Source organism: Callithrix jacchus, chromosome 6, assembly GCF_049354715.1.
Source record: "Callithrix jacchus isolate 240 chromosome 6, calJac240_pri, whole genome shotgun sequence".
Taxonomy (NCBI): domain Eukaryota; kingdom Metazoa; phylum Chordata; class Mammalia; order Primates; family Cebidae; genus Callithrix; species Callithrix jacchus.
The window spans coordinates 27579797-27596070 of NC_133507.1; the positions used below are offsets into that span (position 1 = coordinate 27579797).

Genomic DNA, 16274 nt, shown 5'->3' on the forward strand with positions numbered 1-16274 from the left:
CTTGTATGTGCTGTACTGTTTTATGTGAAGAGTGATTCAAGGAGGCTGTGCTTCAGTCTGTTCTTTCTAAGGCTATCGTAATGAGTTCAAAGCATATGGCATTGATTTTTGACAGTTCTGCCTCAAGAGCTATCATGAATTATTGGTTTTGTATTTTATTTTAGGATTTCAGCTTCTTCATGTTTTAGAAACGTGCTTGATGGAAGTGCCTGTGTCTCTCTGTAATCAGCCATGTGGCCTAAGGAGTAGGCATGCAGCAGTTGATTAAGTTGACATTTGGTGTTAATAGCTTAGAGATTCTTTACATCATAATGTGTTTATCCCATTCTAGATTTTAGGTGAAGGCAATTTTGACTGATGTTTCATAGCTAATAAGTATTAGTGTTGGATTCAGAACTGGGCAGCCTGCCTAGAATCCTACACACTTAACCCCTCTCCTCTACTGCTTCCAAGATGCTGGCCTTGTTGTGTTTCCTCCATCCCTTTGCTGAATCTCATCTGCATCTTTTGGCAGAAGGAGCCCTGTATGTTGTGGAGTGATTGTCCATCTGGAACAGCAAGCCTTCAGCTTCATCTCTTATGAGCTGAGTCTCTTATAATTTCCATGACTTTAGGGAGTAATTTGAGCTCTCTGAGCATCAGTTTATTCTTCTATGAAATGGGGATAGTAGTTCCCAGCCTCCTGCCTCCCTAGGTAGATGCAATGACCGGCTGGTTTTATTCATCCTTCTCTTTCCAGGACATGGCATCTTGCCTGACACATTGTAGGTACTTTACAAATGTTAGTTTCTGTGCTCTTCTTCTCTTCTAGATGCAAGACTTTGGTTGAGAGTTAGGTGTCTCATGTGACACCTAACTGAACATGTCACTCCGTGGATATAGTCAGGAAACTAAATAAATACAGCAAAGGAACTACTCATTATATCCCTTATATCCTTTGCCGTCATTCCTTCTTTTCACAGTAAACAGAACTGAGCTCAAATTCTCTGGGGAAAGACAAGTTCTGTTCCCAGAAGGAAGGGAGAAGGATTCCTGCTACTTAATGGACCACAGGCATTCTTGCAGTATAGAATAAGAGCTGGTCACACCAAACGGCATGGACTGGGAGGACTTGATGGAAGTTTAAGATTTGTGATATTATGATTGTTATGATTAGGTAAGTTAACAAAAAGAGTAGAAGGCCCTTACAGGAATGAAGAACAGCGTAGCAGGAGCAAAGGTGTGCAGGTAGGAAGGTGCCCACATACCTCGTGGCTCTAACGCTTATTTTTCAGCCTTCTCTTCAGTATTACAATAAAGACAGTCCACTGACTGAACTGATTATATTGTGAAAAGCTCAGGGCAGACAGGGAGTCTGAGTTCAGGACATCCTAGGAGGTGTCCAGGGCCCAGGGCTGCCTCGATGCCAGATTTAATAAGTATGTTTTGTGAAGGTGAACTGAATTCTCAGAGCCTAATACTTCAGTCTCAGGAAGTAGAGGCATTTATAGAATCTCATTTCTTCATTTTCTTTCGAGGCCTACCATCTAGGCTTTTTTTCCCAGTCAACAAAGATTCTGCAGCTCAGCATCTGTCTCCATCTCCGCACTTACATTATCCTTGCCCCAGTGATTCTGTAGTTGCCAAATCTGATAGATAGTTTTGTGTCCTTACCTTACATGCCCATTCTGCCACATTCAACACTGCATCTACTTCCCTCTTCTTGAAACTCTCTTTCCTTGTGTTCTTTGACAGGGGTTATGACACTGCAGCCCCAGGGGCCAATTCTGGCCCTCCACCTGTTCTTGTAAATAAAATTATATCAGACCACAGCCACAGTCATTCATTTATGTTTTGTCTTTGGCTGCTTTCATGCTACACAGCAGAGTTGTGTTGTTCTAACAGATAAGGCCCGCAAAGCCTAAATTATTTACTCTCTGGTCCTTTGTAGGAAAAATTTACTAATCTGCATTCTATAACTTCACTGTCCCCTGGTTTTCTCCCCCGCTATTTGGCTCTGCTGAACCCTGTTGCTGAGGGAACATGTAAGAGCCAGTTCTAAGGTAAGGTTGTAAAAGCTCTGGTCAAAAAAATACTTGGAAGTATTGGAGAAACTATACCCCTTTCTCTGCTACCTGATTGAAGAAATAGTGCCTGAGATTTCTTTAAAAAGAAAAAAATTGAAAGTTACCCTAATAAATAGAATCGTTGTGAACAGATGCATTGCATTATCTAATACAGTTTTCCCGACCAGCTCCATTTCACAGATGAGAAAACAAATGGAAGCACAGAGATTGCAGTTGTTTGCCCATGATCACACAATGAAGAAATCGCCTAATCACCACCCCAGACTGCCTCCAGGGGGCACTGCTGTTTCAGAGCCAACACCAAATGAAAAGACAGAAGATGTTTTTGAGCATATAAATGCAGTGTGTGGGGCTGGGTGAGTTTTTCAAAGGTTAGCTTTGCAGTTTTGGAATACAAGAGCACATTAGAAAGCTAGCGAAGCCTGGAGAAAAACACTCAACAAACCATGACTCTGCAGAACAACCTCAGGACATCCAGAGAGCTCTTTCTGAACACCATGTTGCAATCCTGATGCAGCCAGGGCTCTTTGGCTCTGCTGGTCACATTCTGGGCTAGTGGGCGCCTGTGAAACAGGTGCATACAGAATTAAACAGAATCAGAGCAGGCTGGCTCTAGCACGTTGCGCTGTCAGTGGACACTATTAATGAGCCCTTGGTGATTTGAAAAATAGAGTCATGCCAGAGGCATATGAGGAACTGTGCATGGACTCAGGGTTTTCTTCTTTCTCCCTACTGAATTCTGACCTTGTGTTGTGTGAAGGTGGCTCTGGCGTCTACCTCTATTAGTGGGACGAGCATGTTTGAGGGAAGCTTGTTGGACCTGTGCATGATTTTCAAGCCCCACTGAGCTATCACATTTGAGAGAGGAAACCGTCCAGCATAGTGTTCCCAAAGTGTGAGGAGCCCCGGGGCTGTGTGTGGGGTGAGTGACGACTGTGGGGATGGCGGTAAGGCACAGGAAGAGCTTCAAGGGTGACAATAAATAAAATCAAGCAAAGAGTACGCAATGTGTAAGTTTTAAACACTTGGATTCACCAAGTAGCAGAAGTGGGAGCAGACCAGGAAGAGTATCTTAAGGACCTGAGGCCAGGAACAAGCTGTGATCCCCATGGTTGAAGGGAGCAGCAGGAACAGTGCTGTGGGCAGGGCTCCAACAGCAATACCCCATGTACCATGTAAGGACCTCCACGTGGGAAGGGCCATTTCGGAGTCTTGGTTACCTGGGGATCCAAAAACATTCTCCTCTTGCTTCACAAGTGTAGAACTCATTTTGAACAAGCATCCATACAAAGTTGTGTTTTTATTATTTTATTTTATTTTTTTTGCCTCTTTGAGCCAAACTTCTGTACTTTGGAATTATTAAAATAGGGATGTCATTCTGGGATTGATCCATTCTGTAGGCAAAATGCTCATTTTTCAGGGTTTCTTTGGCCTAAAATTCTATTAAAAGCCAAGCATGAAAGATGACTTAGACAAAATTATGGCCCCCAAAGAAATTTTCTGTCTGGTGGGGCAGACAGAGACAAGTACAGGGAATAACAAGGAAAGAGGGAGAAAGATTAACTCTCGCTCAAGGGATTTGAGAATGTTGTTTTTTTATCTCCGTTTCATTTCTTCATTCTTTCCCTGCAGCTGCCTAAATGTGGATGTTCCAGAATTCTGCCTTTTCTTTCTTGTGTATTGGCTCTGGTGGAAATCCTAGCAATTCTCCTGGCTTCTCTTTTGGTCTCTGCCTTTTTTATTTTTTACTGTGGTAAATACATATAATGTGAGATCTACTGTCTTAAAAAGTATGGTTAACTGTAAGCATAGTTGTTCAGCAGATCTCTGGAACTTTTTCATCTTGTACAAATGAAACTACCCATTGAAAGGTGACTCCCTGTCTCTCCCTTTCTCCTGCCCCTGGCAACCATCATTCTACTTTCTGTTTCTAAGAGTTTGACTACTCTAGATACCTCATGGAAGTGGCATCATACACTGTTTGTCTTTTTGTGAGGACTTATTTCACTTGACATAATAGCCTCATGTTAGTGGCATCACACAGTGTTTGTCTTTTTGTGAGGACTATTTCACTTGGTGTAATATCCTCAAGGCTCAGCCATGTGTTGCGTATTGCAGAATTTTCTTCTTTGATAGACTGAATAACATTCCACTGAATGTATGTACCACATTTTGTTTGCTCATTCATTCATCGACGCATACTTAGGTTGTTTCTATATCTTGGCTGTTATGAATAATGCTGCAATGAATACGGGAGTGCAAATATCTCTTCAGGACCCCAACTTCAGTCCTTTTAGATAAATACCCAGAAGTGGGATTGCTGGGCCATGTGGTAGTTCTAGTTTTAATTTTTTGAGGGACCCGTCTACTCTTTTCTGTAATGGCTGAGCTATTTTACATCCCTACCAGCGGCGTGTAAGAGTTCTAATTCCTCCACATCCTTGCCAACATTTGTGGTTTTTTATGTTTTGGAAATTGGACATCCTCGTGAGTGTGCAGTAATATTTCATGGAAGTTTTGATTTGTGTTTCCCTGATGATTAGTGATGTTGAGTACATTTTCATATGCCTGTTGACCATTTGTATGTCTTCTTTAGAGAAATGTCTGTTTAAGTCTTTTGCCCAGCTTTTAATTGGGTTATTTGTTTTTTTGCTTTTGTGTTCTAGGGAGTCTTTGAGACTTTGACCCCAAATCTCCATGCCCTACCTAATGAACTCTACCCTCATGTCTTCTGCTACTCCTCAGCTTGATCCTTCTGTCCCAGCAAGTAAACTTCTCCCCACTGCCCTACTCCCTTGCTCAGCTCTTGCCACCCTTCTTTTGGTTTCTCAAAGATATTTAGACCCAACTCTGGCACATCTTAAAAATCCAGGTCAGGGAGGGATAGCCTGGGGAGAAACGCCAAATGTGGGTGAAGGGGTGAAAGCAAACAGAACACACTGCCACGTGTGTACCTATGCAACTGTATTGCATGCTCTGCACATGTACCCCAAAACCTAAAATGCAATAAAAAAATAAGGAAAAAAAAAAATCCAGGTCAAGTGGAGTTTTCTGTGAATTCTTCCCTGACCACCCAGCATTTGCTCTCCCTCTGCTGAGGTCTCTAGTATTTGTCTCTGTTGCTTTTGGGGCATTTGGCAGGCACTGCTGCCATGCATTGAAATGGATATTACATGTGGGTATATTTTGTATTAACTGAACTACCACCTTGTGAAGGGAAGCGATTGTGTGTCCTCCAGAGGACCTTACAGAGCCCCTTGCCATACTGTAAAGTGGCAGGAATCCTCAGAAAGGTGTGTGCGTGTGTGTTCTAGGTATAGAAGACAGACTGAACTTCAAGCCTGATGGTGCTCTGTCAACAGAAAGAGGACACGAGGGAGTAAAGTCCAAATGAACAGGCCACTGTCAATCCCAAGAGGGACAAATGGGCTGGACAGGGACAGGGAGGAAAGACAAAGGTCAGTGACCAAGACCTTTTTAGCAAGTTGGGATTGGAATAGACAAGCAGGTTTACAGGGGAAGGTCATTACTATAATCTGAGGCATGCTATACTGGATTTTGGCAGGAACGGGGTGACCAAGTGTATGCTGGGAGCCAGAGAGAAACTGAGTCCACCTCACTGTTCTGCAGGTAGTCAGAACATCTGCTGATAGCAGAGGCCAGCTGAGCTGGCAGTCTGATCTTCTCTACCCTGAACACCATGTTCCAGAGAATTCATGGCTTCCAACCCTGGTGTATGGTGCCAGCAATGCTATGTGGATGATTAGTCCACAACTAAGGTGTAGGTCACCCAGAAGCCCCCAGGACAGCTGTCAGGAGGCCAGGGCTCAGTACAAGGAGGCCACAGGGCAGACCACTGGGTTGGACATGTGATGTGGCTCTTGTGCTGACACTGGTACCCCATGCTCCTTGCCAGAGGCTGGAAGACCATTCCCTCATGGAGGTCCTTCACCTAGTGACCTTTATTGCTGTCTTCCTGGGAGTCCCCACACACCCTTACTGTAGTTGGGTTTCTGTAGCCTCCAGGACCCTGCCTCCCACTTTGAACTCCAGCATTCTGTCCTTATTATGTCATCGCCAGTTCTGGTCTTTGTGTTACTTGAGTGGGTTCTAGCCAGAGGACTAGATGTGGGTCCCCATCTTGTACCTTTGGAATGTTCCTGAGTAGGTCAAAGCCTACTCTCACAGTCTTGGGAAGCTCGGCAGCCTGGCCTTGCCTCTCTAATGGGAGGGGTAAGAAGGAGGGAGTAGGCTGTCTGAACTGCTTACTACACCTAACAGCAGTCTCTTTCTGCTCACTGACACTGAGAACAGCTCTGTCCTTTATGGCTCCTCCTTGATCCTCTCCCGCCCTCCAACTGTCATTATCCTGGGGCATTGATTTCCAAACCTGACAGGTATGGGGAATCACCAGGATGCTAGAAAAAAGAAGGTCCTATCTCTGGAGATTCTCTTCATTTAATTATGAATGGGGTCTGGGAATCTGGCATTTTTGTACAGATGTATGTGAAAAATCTGTTGGAAGGATGAATAAGAGACTTACTGAGTTGCTGAGTAAGCTTTATTTCCTTTTTTGCTTTTTGGATATGAATGGTCATACATTGTTTTTAGAAATCAGAGGAAGAATAGATGTCATTGCAAACAAAGAACACATCCTGAAATGATCTTTCAGAAACGTTACTCCTCTAATTTTGTTCCTCTTTTCTGCAGGGGGACTGGATCTCATCTTCATGCCAGGCCTTGGGTTTGACAAACATGGCAACCGACTGGGGAGGGGCAGGGGCTACTATGATGCCTACCTGAAGCGCTGTTTGCAGCATCAGGAAGTGAAGCCCTACACCCTGGCGTTGGCTTTCAAAGAACAGATTTGCCTCCAGGTCCCAGTGAATGAAAATGACATGAAGGTAGATGAAGTCCTGTATGAAGACTCCTCAGCATCTTAAATCTGGATAATTACAACCAAATGATTAGTGTTTTATATGAGAGTAAAGCAAATTATGTCTATTTTTCCCTTGTCAAAAATTAAAATTGTAATTATAAAATACCTTATATAAAACTGTCTTTAAAAACAAATAGAAGTATAAATAGTAGAATATTAATTAAAGTGAAAATCCTATGATTTTCAACTTACCTTCCTGTTGTTAATGTGACAACTAGATCTGTCTGCTTTGCAATTTAAGTTAAATATTTATGAGGAACTATGCTCCGACTGACTGCAAGAGGAAGGTAAAGTCGCTGGGAGTGGACACTGTATTTCATTATGTCCTGTCGTGACCTGGTCAGTCTCTGGCAGGCACGCGGAGACTTGGGGACTATGAATTGATTTGTTGGTGTTTGTTTGGAGACAGAATTTCCTAAGGATATCATCTGACTTCATCATGACTTCCTTTACTCACTCTTGAATCTTATGTTGGACACTTTGCAGGTTTTGGTGGTGAGTGGAGGGAAACCTTTTATAATGTAAATACTTCCACTCCACTGAGGGGTTACTATCACTGCATTTGTCAACCTCTGATGAGTTTAAGATTTCCTGTCTTATTGGTTAGAAATTATTTCTGTTTACTCATGGTTTCTGCTTTGAAAATGAAATTTGCTGTTGGTTGAAAGTTGGCAGATGGCAACACAGTTAGGGAGCAATCATTTTGTTGTGGGGAGGATTTGGTCATCCCCAGAAACCCAGGAGTCTTAATAGTCATGGCTCTCTTACACCCCATGTCCATCCTGTCACCGGGTCTTGTTGATTTTGCCTCTGAAATGCCTCTTAAATCTATATTCTCTTTTAGATTGTCCTGTCGCTCCTTTTATCCAGCCTTTTAGCGTGTCTGAACTGGACTAGGCAGGAGTGTCACACCTGCTTCCTTTGCCTTCCATCTTGCCTCTTCCAGTTTATTTCTCAAGCTGCAAACTGATCTTAGAACACGCGAATCTAATCGTGTAGCACCCCCGACTAAGATCTTTCAGTGGCTGTTCAGAGCCTCCAGAGTAACAAACAGATGGCTTCTGTTGTATACAAAGCCCCTTAAGAGAGGTCTCACCTACTTTTTCTAGCCTCTTCTCTCCCCACTCTCATATTCTCCTGTAACACGGTCTGAGCACTGCAGGCCTCTTCTGCCCTTTGCACATTGTAAGCATGCATTTCTTTCTGTCTGAAATGCTCTTTCTTCTTATATTCATCTAGAAGGCTGTTTACCCTTGAAGACTCAGCACTAGCATCACCTCGTCTGTGAAGTCCTCTGCTAGGGTGAGTGTTTTTCCCAGGCAGGGTGAGTGTTCCTTCTCTTGCCTGGATGGCCCTGGCCTTTGATCTGCTTATCATGTTGTCTTATGTATCAAATTAATTTGTTGTCATATCTGTCCCCTTCACCATACTGTGAGCTCCGAAGAAAAGAAGTGATCTTTATACTTCTTATACTTAATAGACAGCTAGACATATAGTACGTGTGTGTGATAATTTTTTTAATGAATTAATTGACTGCATTGGAAGTGTCTCATTCAAAACACTCATCCATTATTCTTTGGATAATAGCATAGATTGGATGTTTTTATGTGCAAAAGTAAAAACATTTGAAAAATATCAGTTCGGCTAAATGTGAATTTGTACAGTGAAATATGTACAATGAGAAAGGAAACCTAATTCCTAAAAGCTATGAAGTCACATTATTGTACTGGTTAAAAATAGTGTTAAGTATTGTTTTGACTATAAGGCTAAAGTGAATGTTGATGTAGCTGACATGACTGTTGGTCTGAAATGGTTGAGCAGTCAAATTCCTATAGGTCTAGAAAGTTTAGCACTGTTGAACTCAGTCTATGTTATCCTTTTATCAAACGAGAGCATTTAAAAACCACCCTACCAGCTCCTCAAGTGCAGAAAGAATGCAGAATTAACTGGCCAGAAAATGCAGGGTGCTGAGATTCGGGAAAGTCAGAGGCCACAGAGTCTTTGGCTTGAAAAGGTAAGCAATCCCTAGTGGTCAGTAATGCACAGTGACCTTTGTGCAGAGGGTATAGGAAGGGAGAAGATGCCCCTATGATGCGGGTGATGACAACATTGTAACTCTGATTAGGGCATAAACAGAGGCTGAGGACAAGGCCTTGGACTCAGGAGGAAAGCACTTCAGCACAGGCCAACATGAAGCGAGAATGATGAGCGTCTCAGACGAGGGGACAATCTGGGTAGAAAAGAAATAGCAGCTAGTTCTGTACAAAAACAATTTCAAGTATTGGGAAATTGGAAATGTATCAGGGCCTCAACATGGGTCAGTGTTTGCTGTGTGTACTATGGAACGGTGCTTAATTTAATTAGAAAGTAAACACTATAAAAGTTCTAGTCAAGAGCACTACACATTTAATCACAAAGTCTTACTGACTAGGAGAGTGGGAAATGTGTCTAGGTGTGAGTGTCTTGCTGCAGAAGCTCAGTTCCTAGTCCCAGGTTTGTTTGTTTTTTTTTCTGCAGAGATTATTGAAATTCAGTTGATCACACTGCTCTTTAATCATATGTTTACATGCTTAATTTCTTCACTATCGTACGTTCTCCTCAAAGGCAGATTCTCTGCCAAGTTCATGGTTTATTCCAGTATCTACCACAGACGCACAAAGAACCAATTTCTTGATGAAGGAATAAGCCAGTTTGAATATTGCCCTGCCAGTGCTGTGCATTTGCTTGTTTTTATGTTGGCTGCTGTTTGCTGCGAAGATTCTGTCCCCTCAGCATTGTCTTAGGCTTTGATTATTCCAGAACAAGGTTCCTGTTACTGCATTGCGTTGCGCTGGGCTGTCCATATGTGTGTGTCGTATTGTCTGTGCTGCTTTTCCTCCTTAGTGCTCTCCTTCTTTCCTTTTCTTAGTTGTCTTCTTCCCTGTTCCTGGGAGGTCATAGACCTCTTGCCCTTCAATGGTAGTTTCCAATCCTGATAAGCACCCACTCCAAATATGTTTATGTATATGCTTAAAGTAATAATATATTTTTCTGAGTAATAACATACATTATAAAATATGCACACAAGAAAGATGAGATAATGTTGAAATAGAATATATGGCATATAATTTATAATATACTTATTTATATATTTTATACATATATAATGTATACTTATTTATATATATTTATACATATATAAATATAAATATTCTATATATAAGTATTCTCTATATAAATAAAATATGATATATAATTTCTAATATACTTATACCAATGTAAATATATATAAATTTATATATAAAACATATATAATATACTTATTTATACTGTATATTTATATATAAGTTTATTTATATGTATATTTATGTATAAATTTATATATTAAATATAAATAAAAATAAATTTATATTATATATAAATGTATATATAAATATACCTACAATATAAAATAAATTTATATTAAATATAAATATATAAATTTCTATATAAACATACATGTATAAATAAGTATACATTTACATATGTATAAATATATGTATGTATTTTATACATATATAAATAAGTATAAATATTCATTTTTAGAAAGAGCAATATGATTACCAGAGCAGCATGAGATAATGTTGAAGTAGAATATATTACATAATTTATAATATACTTTTTAGATAGATGAATATTTTTGACATTTACTATTTTTGAAAATCTTGTTTTAACACATTTTGAATGATTCAGAATTCTGGTTCTAATTTCAGTTTGTTTCAGTATTTGGTTTTAAGGGCTATTAGAGCTGAAAAAGATACCTTCTGGAGAAGCAGATTCAGATGGAAGGAAAACTATACTTAATAAAATTTTCAGTCCTGTTTACCAATTTTGCAAAGATAAATTTTTAATTTAAACCCAGCTGGTAAATACCCATTTTCCTGATGTGAATGTGTCATTTTTGCATGTTAACCAGAGGTGCTGCACATTTTACTTTATCAAGTAGGGGCAGGAGTTTGAGGTTGCAGTGAGCTCTGATTGCAGCACTGATCTCCAGCCTGGGTGACAGAGCGAGACCCCGTCTCTACCAACAACAGCACATAAAAAACAAATAGGTTCAAAGCTTACTGAAATTCTTTCAGCTTTTAAATCTAGTTGGGAAAATTCTGCTTACAAGCGTTTTGGTTGTATAGATGTGAAAGTGTAGGTGTCACACTATTAATAGTTTTTGGCAACGTAGTCATATAATGATGAAAATATTTCCAAATAACCATTTTTATATGCACGCGCCATACAAGTCTCTGAAAGTAGTTCCTCTCTGTCTCAGTGATGAAATATAACTTTCACTATGAAAATTCAAATGAGATGTATTTATTTCTTTGGAGTTTACCAGCAGCCATTTACAACTCAGAAAGGTCAGAAAATTCGGAATACTTGCCCTTTGTGCAAAATATACACGTAAAACTCATCTTTAAGTTTACAGCTCTTTTTTATTTATTTATTTTTAGGCAAGAGTCTTGCTGTGTCACCCAGGCTGGAGAGCAATGGTGCAATCTCGGCATACTGCAACCTCTGCCTCTCGGGTTCAAGCAATTCTCCTGCCTCAGCCTCCCAAGTAGCTAGGACTACAGGCCCCCGCCACCATGCCTGGTTAATTTTTGTACTTTTAGTAAAGACGTGTTTCACTGTGTTGGCCAGGCTGGTCTTGAACTCCTGACCTTGTGATCTGCCTGCCTCAGCCTTCCAAAGTGCTGGAATTATAGGCATGAGCTACCACACCTGGCCAGTTTATAGCTCTTTTAAAAGTATTTTACCTTGAGATGATCAGAGAAATTTAAGTGAATCGAAGTACTGTTCATAGGTACTTCCTATTGCATCCCAAAGAGTTATAAATATTCTACTATAAAGGTCTTAATTTTATAAAATTTGTATCAGTGATACCCCTAGGACACGGGATATTTTGCCTGTAAATTATTTAGTAATGCTATTGCTGAATTCTGAATGTGGAATCCACCATCATTTATATATATATATATATACACACACACACACAGCGTCTCTGTCTGTCACCCAGGCTGGAGTGCAGTGGTGCCATCTTGACTCCCTGCAGCCCTGCCTCCTGGGTTCAAGCGGTTCTCCTGCCTCAGCCACCTGAGTAGCTGGGATTACAGGAGTGTGCCACCACACCCAGCTAATTTTTGTATTTTTAGTGAAGATGGAGTTTTGCTATGTTTCTCAGGCTGGTCTTGAGCTCCTGGCCTCAAGTGATCCACCCACCTCGGCCTTCCAAAGTGCTGGGTTTCCAAGGGTGAGCCACTGTGCCTGGCCTCATCTCACCTTTAAAAAAACATTTCAATCAAACTAGCCATTCCATCAGGGATTAGACTTAGTCTACTCGTAAAACAAACTTGTTTTTTTTTTTAAGGTGGATTGATTTTGAGAAATATATCCTCACTACTTCATATCTACTTTAATGTCTTTCTTTAGTGCTACTAGAAGAGAAGACATGTCAGAAACATCTCTCCTACTCAACCTCATGCCCTGAAAAAGTTGTTCCTGTACTTATCTCTTCAGATTGTCAGCAGTGTTTTCTACTTCTCATCCAATATATTTTCTGACAGATGATTAGGGTTTTTTTCCCCCTAAATTGTTTTACCAGTATTTCATCCATATTTCCATGGCATGAAGCACAAGTATTTTTTCAATGGTATGTTACTTTTTGTCTTTTGCTATTAAGTGAGGAAACTTTGAAAGGTTTATAAACATTTATATTTAGTGAGCATTGCTTAACAAGTACTGGAGTTAGTATCTCATGATGTTAAGTGTTGCTGAACACACTGTGGAGGCTTGTTTCAGCTTCCGGATCTGCAGCTTCTGCTAATTGTGATGGCTTCACACTTTTCATTGTGTGTATCTGAAGAGTGAGGTCCATCGTTAACTAGGTGAACACAGATACCTACTTAAAAAAATCTTTGTGCTAATAATTCAAATTTTTTGCTTGACTTCTTGGCAAAAACTTAATGTTTTTTCCTGGCTGTTAAATAGCTTGCCCCAGGAACAGAAGTATCAGCTAGTGTTGTCATTTTGCTTGTATTACAGGCTGAATATCTCCTCTCTGGAATCGTGGGACCAAAAATGTTTTGGATTTTGGAATATTTGCATTATATACTTACTGGTTAAGCATCCCTAACTGAAAATCTGAAATCTGAAATGCTCCCATGGACATTTCCTCTGGGCCTTATGTTGGCACTCAAAAAGTTTCAGATTCTGGAGCATTTCAGATTTTGGCTTTTTGATTTGGGATGTTCAACCTATATGAGAATTATCCTTGGTCTGCTGTTTCTTTGCAAAAATCTTTTAAAGCTACTTGTACAGCGGCTTGATTTAGTAAAAACTACATAATAGGTAAGCCCTTGTGTCTGGGCATATCCTAGAAACTTCAATATATCTCAATATGCTGAAGTCAACTAAACACCCCTTCCACATTATCCAACTCCTACACCCCCCCACCTCCCACCACAGCTTGTAAACTGTACTGGACATAGGACCTTCTGATATGCAGATGGAGGCAGGGGGTTGATGTCAATCTAAATTTTAACTTTTAGCAAAATGCAATGTCTTGTCTTTTGAAGATGAAAAGTCAGTATCAGTAGAGGTTCTAATGTCTTCTTCCCAAACCCCAATGGGTTAGGTTCACTGGTCACTCCACTTGGCGGCTCTGCTTGATCTACTGGGTCATGGACTCCTTCAGTCCCTCCTCTTCTGTGTGTGCTGACTGTGTGTATGTGTGTAGTCTCTTGTTGGTTCTGGCCTCCTCACGATTTCTTCATCTTTCTGGTTCCCCGATGTCCCAATACAAGCCTCCCTGTCTTCTGTCTGAGTGATCTGGTTGGGGCTGTTATTTTGCCCACAGTGTTTGGGTGGAATAACTTCTTTAAATTATTCTTTTAAGAACAGAGTGCCGTGCTCGCTTTGGCAGCACATATACTAAAATTGGAATGATACAGAGAAGATTAGCATGGCCCCTGCGCAAGGATGACATGCAAATTTGTGAAGAGTTCCATATTTTTTAAAAAAAGGAAAAAAAAAAAAAAGAACAGAGTGCCTTCAAGACTCCTGTCACCTACGAAACAACAGATCCTTTTCTTTTGGGTTTTTTCCTTTCAGACTTCCCCTGGCTGCCAGGATCTGTGTGTGAGTAAATCAAAGGATTTCCAAGACTAGATTAAAAATTAGAAATACTCGGCCGGGCGCGGTGTCTCACGCCTGTAATCCCAGCACTTTGGGAGGCCGAGGCGGGTGGATCACGAGGTCAAGAGATCGAGACCATCCTGGTCAACATGGTGAAACCCTGTCTCTACTAAAAATGCAAAAAATTAGCTGGGCATGGTGGCGCGTGCCTCTAATCCCAGCTACTCAGGAGGCTGAGGCAGGAGAATTGCCTGAACCCAGGAGGCGGAGGTTGTGGTGAGTCGAGATTGCGCCATTGCACTCCAGCCTGGGTAACAAGAGCAAAACTCCGTCTCAAAAAAAAAAAAAAAGAATTAGAAATACTTTTTAAGTCGCCTACTCTTCCAGTCCTCCACTCTCCACTTTCCATTTTCTCCCTCTTCCCACCACCAGTTGCAATGGTTTTTCATTTTAATATTGAGGATTTTTTTTTTCAAGTGTTCAGAGAAATGTATTGAGTAGAGGTGAGGAACTAGGATGTTGAAAAGTAAAAAAAGGAGAGAAGGAGAGGAAGAAAGAGGAAGCAAAAGAGGGAGAGAGAACAGGAATATTGCTTCATTCTAAAAATGGGTATTAATAATGACCGATCAATATTTTGTGTATTTAAAATGGAGAACTCTATAAATATTTATTTAGTTTTCTTGTTCCGGATCTGAGTTGAAGTCCTGGATATCCTTATTAATTTTCTGTCTCGTTGAGTCTAAATCTCGTTATGGGTCTTATGTATCTGGGTATTAAGATCTCTTATTGTTGCATTGATCCTTTTACCACAACAAAGTTGTGTTTTACCACAACAAAGTATCTTTGTTGCTTTGAAATCTATTTTATCAAATGTGAGAATTGCAACTCCTGCTTTTTGTTTATTTATTTATTTTTGCTCTCCATTTGGTTGGTAAATTTTTCTCCAGCCCTTTGTTTTGAGTCTTTGTGTACTTTGGATATACCGCTAGGTTTTGGCTGTATCTTTTGATTGGGGGATTTAGTCGATTTAAATTTAGGGTTACTGCCATTTGATGTTAACTGACTATTTTATAAAAAAAAAAAATATTGAGGCTTATTATGACAACAGACCACATCACTGCCAATGAAAAATACATCTGAAGGAAAATCTGTATTTTATTGCTTTGATTATTATATGTTTGTGAATGTCTTATTTATCCTTTTAGTCTTAAAACAGTGTGTTTAAAAAGTACACTTTCGATGCAAATTGTTGTTTCAATGGCGAGTCAGATCCCAGAGTTGACTACCGTAAATGGCAAACATTTGGTTTATCACAGAAATAATCTCTATGGGACTGAAAGGCAAAAAGTATTTTCTATTTCCTCCCAAGCTTAGAGGTAAAGAATACTGTATTCTTCTGAGGATCTGGGTTGGCATACTGTGGATGTTGAGCATGTAGAAGGGAGACATTGCTCTAAGTCCTAAGTACTTGCTGTTCCTCAAATCTAGGGTAAGATAAGATAGCAAGTCCTACTCCCCGTAGATATGCTTAATATAAGAACCAGTGGATGGTAGAGATTCGTCATCTGTGTGGCCATCTCCTCCAGGCCATCCACTGTACTTCCATGACTATTTTCCTAAAATATAACTCTGCTCAAGCCACTTACCTGCTTAACAGCTTTTGATGGTTCTCTATTACCCAAGGAATAAAGTCCAAACCCTTAGCTTGCAGATAGGGCCCTTTCCTACAACCTTGCCTTCTCTCTCTCTCTCTCTCTCTCTCCATATCCATCTGACCCCTCTGCACCTACATGTGTGTGCACCTTCTCTCTCTCTGTCTCTATCTCTGTCTCTCTCTTTATGCCCTCCAGACTAATAATGCTAGGTACCAACAATGCTGGGTGAAAACTAGATTTATACAATTTAATATGAGAATTAGTCTATAACAGGAAAAGTGTGTTAATAGATAGTGGATGGTTCAGGAATAGAAAGACTCAGTGAACCACCAGAATATTCTAGAGAGTATTAACCTTTATTGACATGTGGATCACCTGGGGATCTTGGTAAAACGCAGATGCTGATTCAATAGGTCTAGAGTGGTCTAGGGTGGGGCCTGAAATTCTGCATTTCTGACAAATCCT

At 40.4% G+C, this 16274-nt stretch overlaps 1 protein-coding gene and 1 non-coding gene across 6 annotated transcripts in view; both read left to right on the forward strand.

Moving 5' to 3' along the window:
• MTHFS (methenyltetrahydrofolate synthetase) overlaps nt 1-8638 on the forward strand; it is a 49317-nt gene extending 40679 nt beyond the window's left edge. For all 5 annotated transcript variants that reach the window (XM_078326930.1, XM_078326931.1, XM_078326932.1 and 2 more), the window contains one exon: nt 6777-8638. In XM_078326930.1, the coding sequence (XP_078183056.1) occupies nt 6777-7009 (233 nt within the window). In that variant the 3' untranslated portion in view covers nt 7010-8638. The remainder of the gene's footprint in view (nt 1-6776) is intronic.
• Nucleotides 8639-13926: 5288 nt separating this feature from the next.
• Nucleotides 13927-14033, forward strand: LOC118154853 (U6 spliceosomal RNA). The gene has a single exon (XR_004745106.1). It is a non-coding gene; the product is annotated as a U6 spliceosomal RNA (small nuclear RNA).
• The last annotated feature ends 2241 nt before the right edge of the window (nt 14034-16274 follow it).